At 59.4% G+C, this 446-nt stretch overlaps 1 protein-coding gene across 1 annotated transcript in view; it reads right to left on the reverse strand.

The window, feature by feature from the left end:
* Positions 1–446, reverse strand: part of EMH_0032960 (50S ribosomal protein L1, putative) — a gene marked incomplete at both ends in the record, with an annotated part of 2,998 nt that overhangs the window by 2,139 nt on the left and 413 nt on the right. The window contains one exon of the mRNA XM_013494694.1: positions 115–444. Within this exon, the coding sequence (XP_013350148.1) occupies positions 115–444 (330 nt within the window). The remainder of the gene's footprint in view (positions 1–114; positions 445–446) is intronic.

A 446-nucleotide genomic window follows, 5' to 3' on the forward strand; every position in this document is an offset into this window, starting at 1 on the left:
GTGCAGCAGCAGCAGCATCTGCTGCTGTTGCTGCAGCAGCAGCAGTAGCAGGCTCAGCAGCAGCAGCAGCAGCAGCAGCAGCAGCAGGATCCACAGGACCGTATATATACTGACGGTGCCAATTCTGCTTCTTATCTGCTGCTCGTTGCTGCCCTATAGTGAGACGCTCTGCTGCTGCTGCTGCTGCTGCTGGTTCTTTTTCTGCTGCTGCTGCTGCTGCTGCTGCTGCTTCTGGCGGTGGTGCTGCTGCTGCTGCTGCTGCAGCAGGAGCTGCATCTCCTCCATTTATAACGCGCAGGGGTGGGGGGCCCCGATAAGTTGCTGCGGGGAAACGAAGAGATGCTGCTGCTGTTGCTGCTGTTGCTGCTGCTGTTGTTGCTGCTGCTGCTGCTGCTGCTGCTGCTGCAGGGGACTGAGTGTCTTGATAAGGAGACACGGGGGGCCCC

This window comes from Eimeria mitis, genomic scaffold (genome assembly GCF_000499745.2).
Source record: "Eimeria mitis Houghton genomic scaffold, Emh_scaff1251, whole genome shotgun sequence".
NCBI lineage: Eukaryota > Apicomplexa > Conoidasida > Eucoccidiorida > Eimeriidae > Eimeria > Eimeria mitis.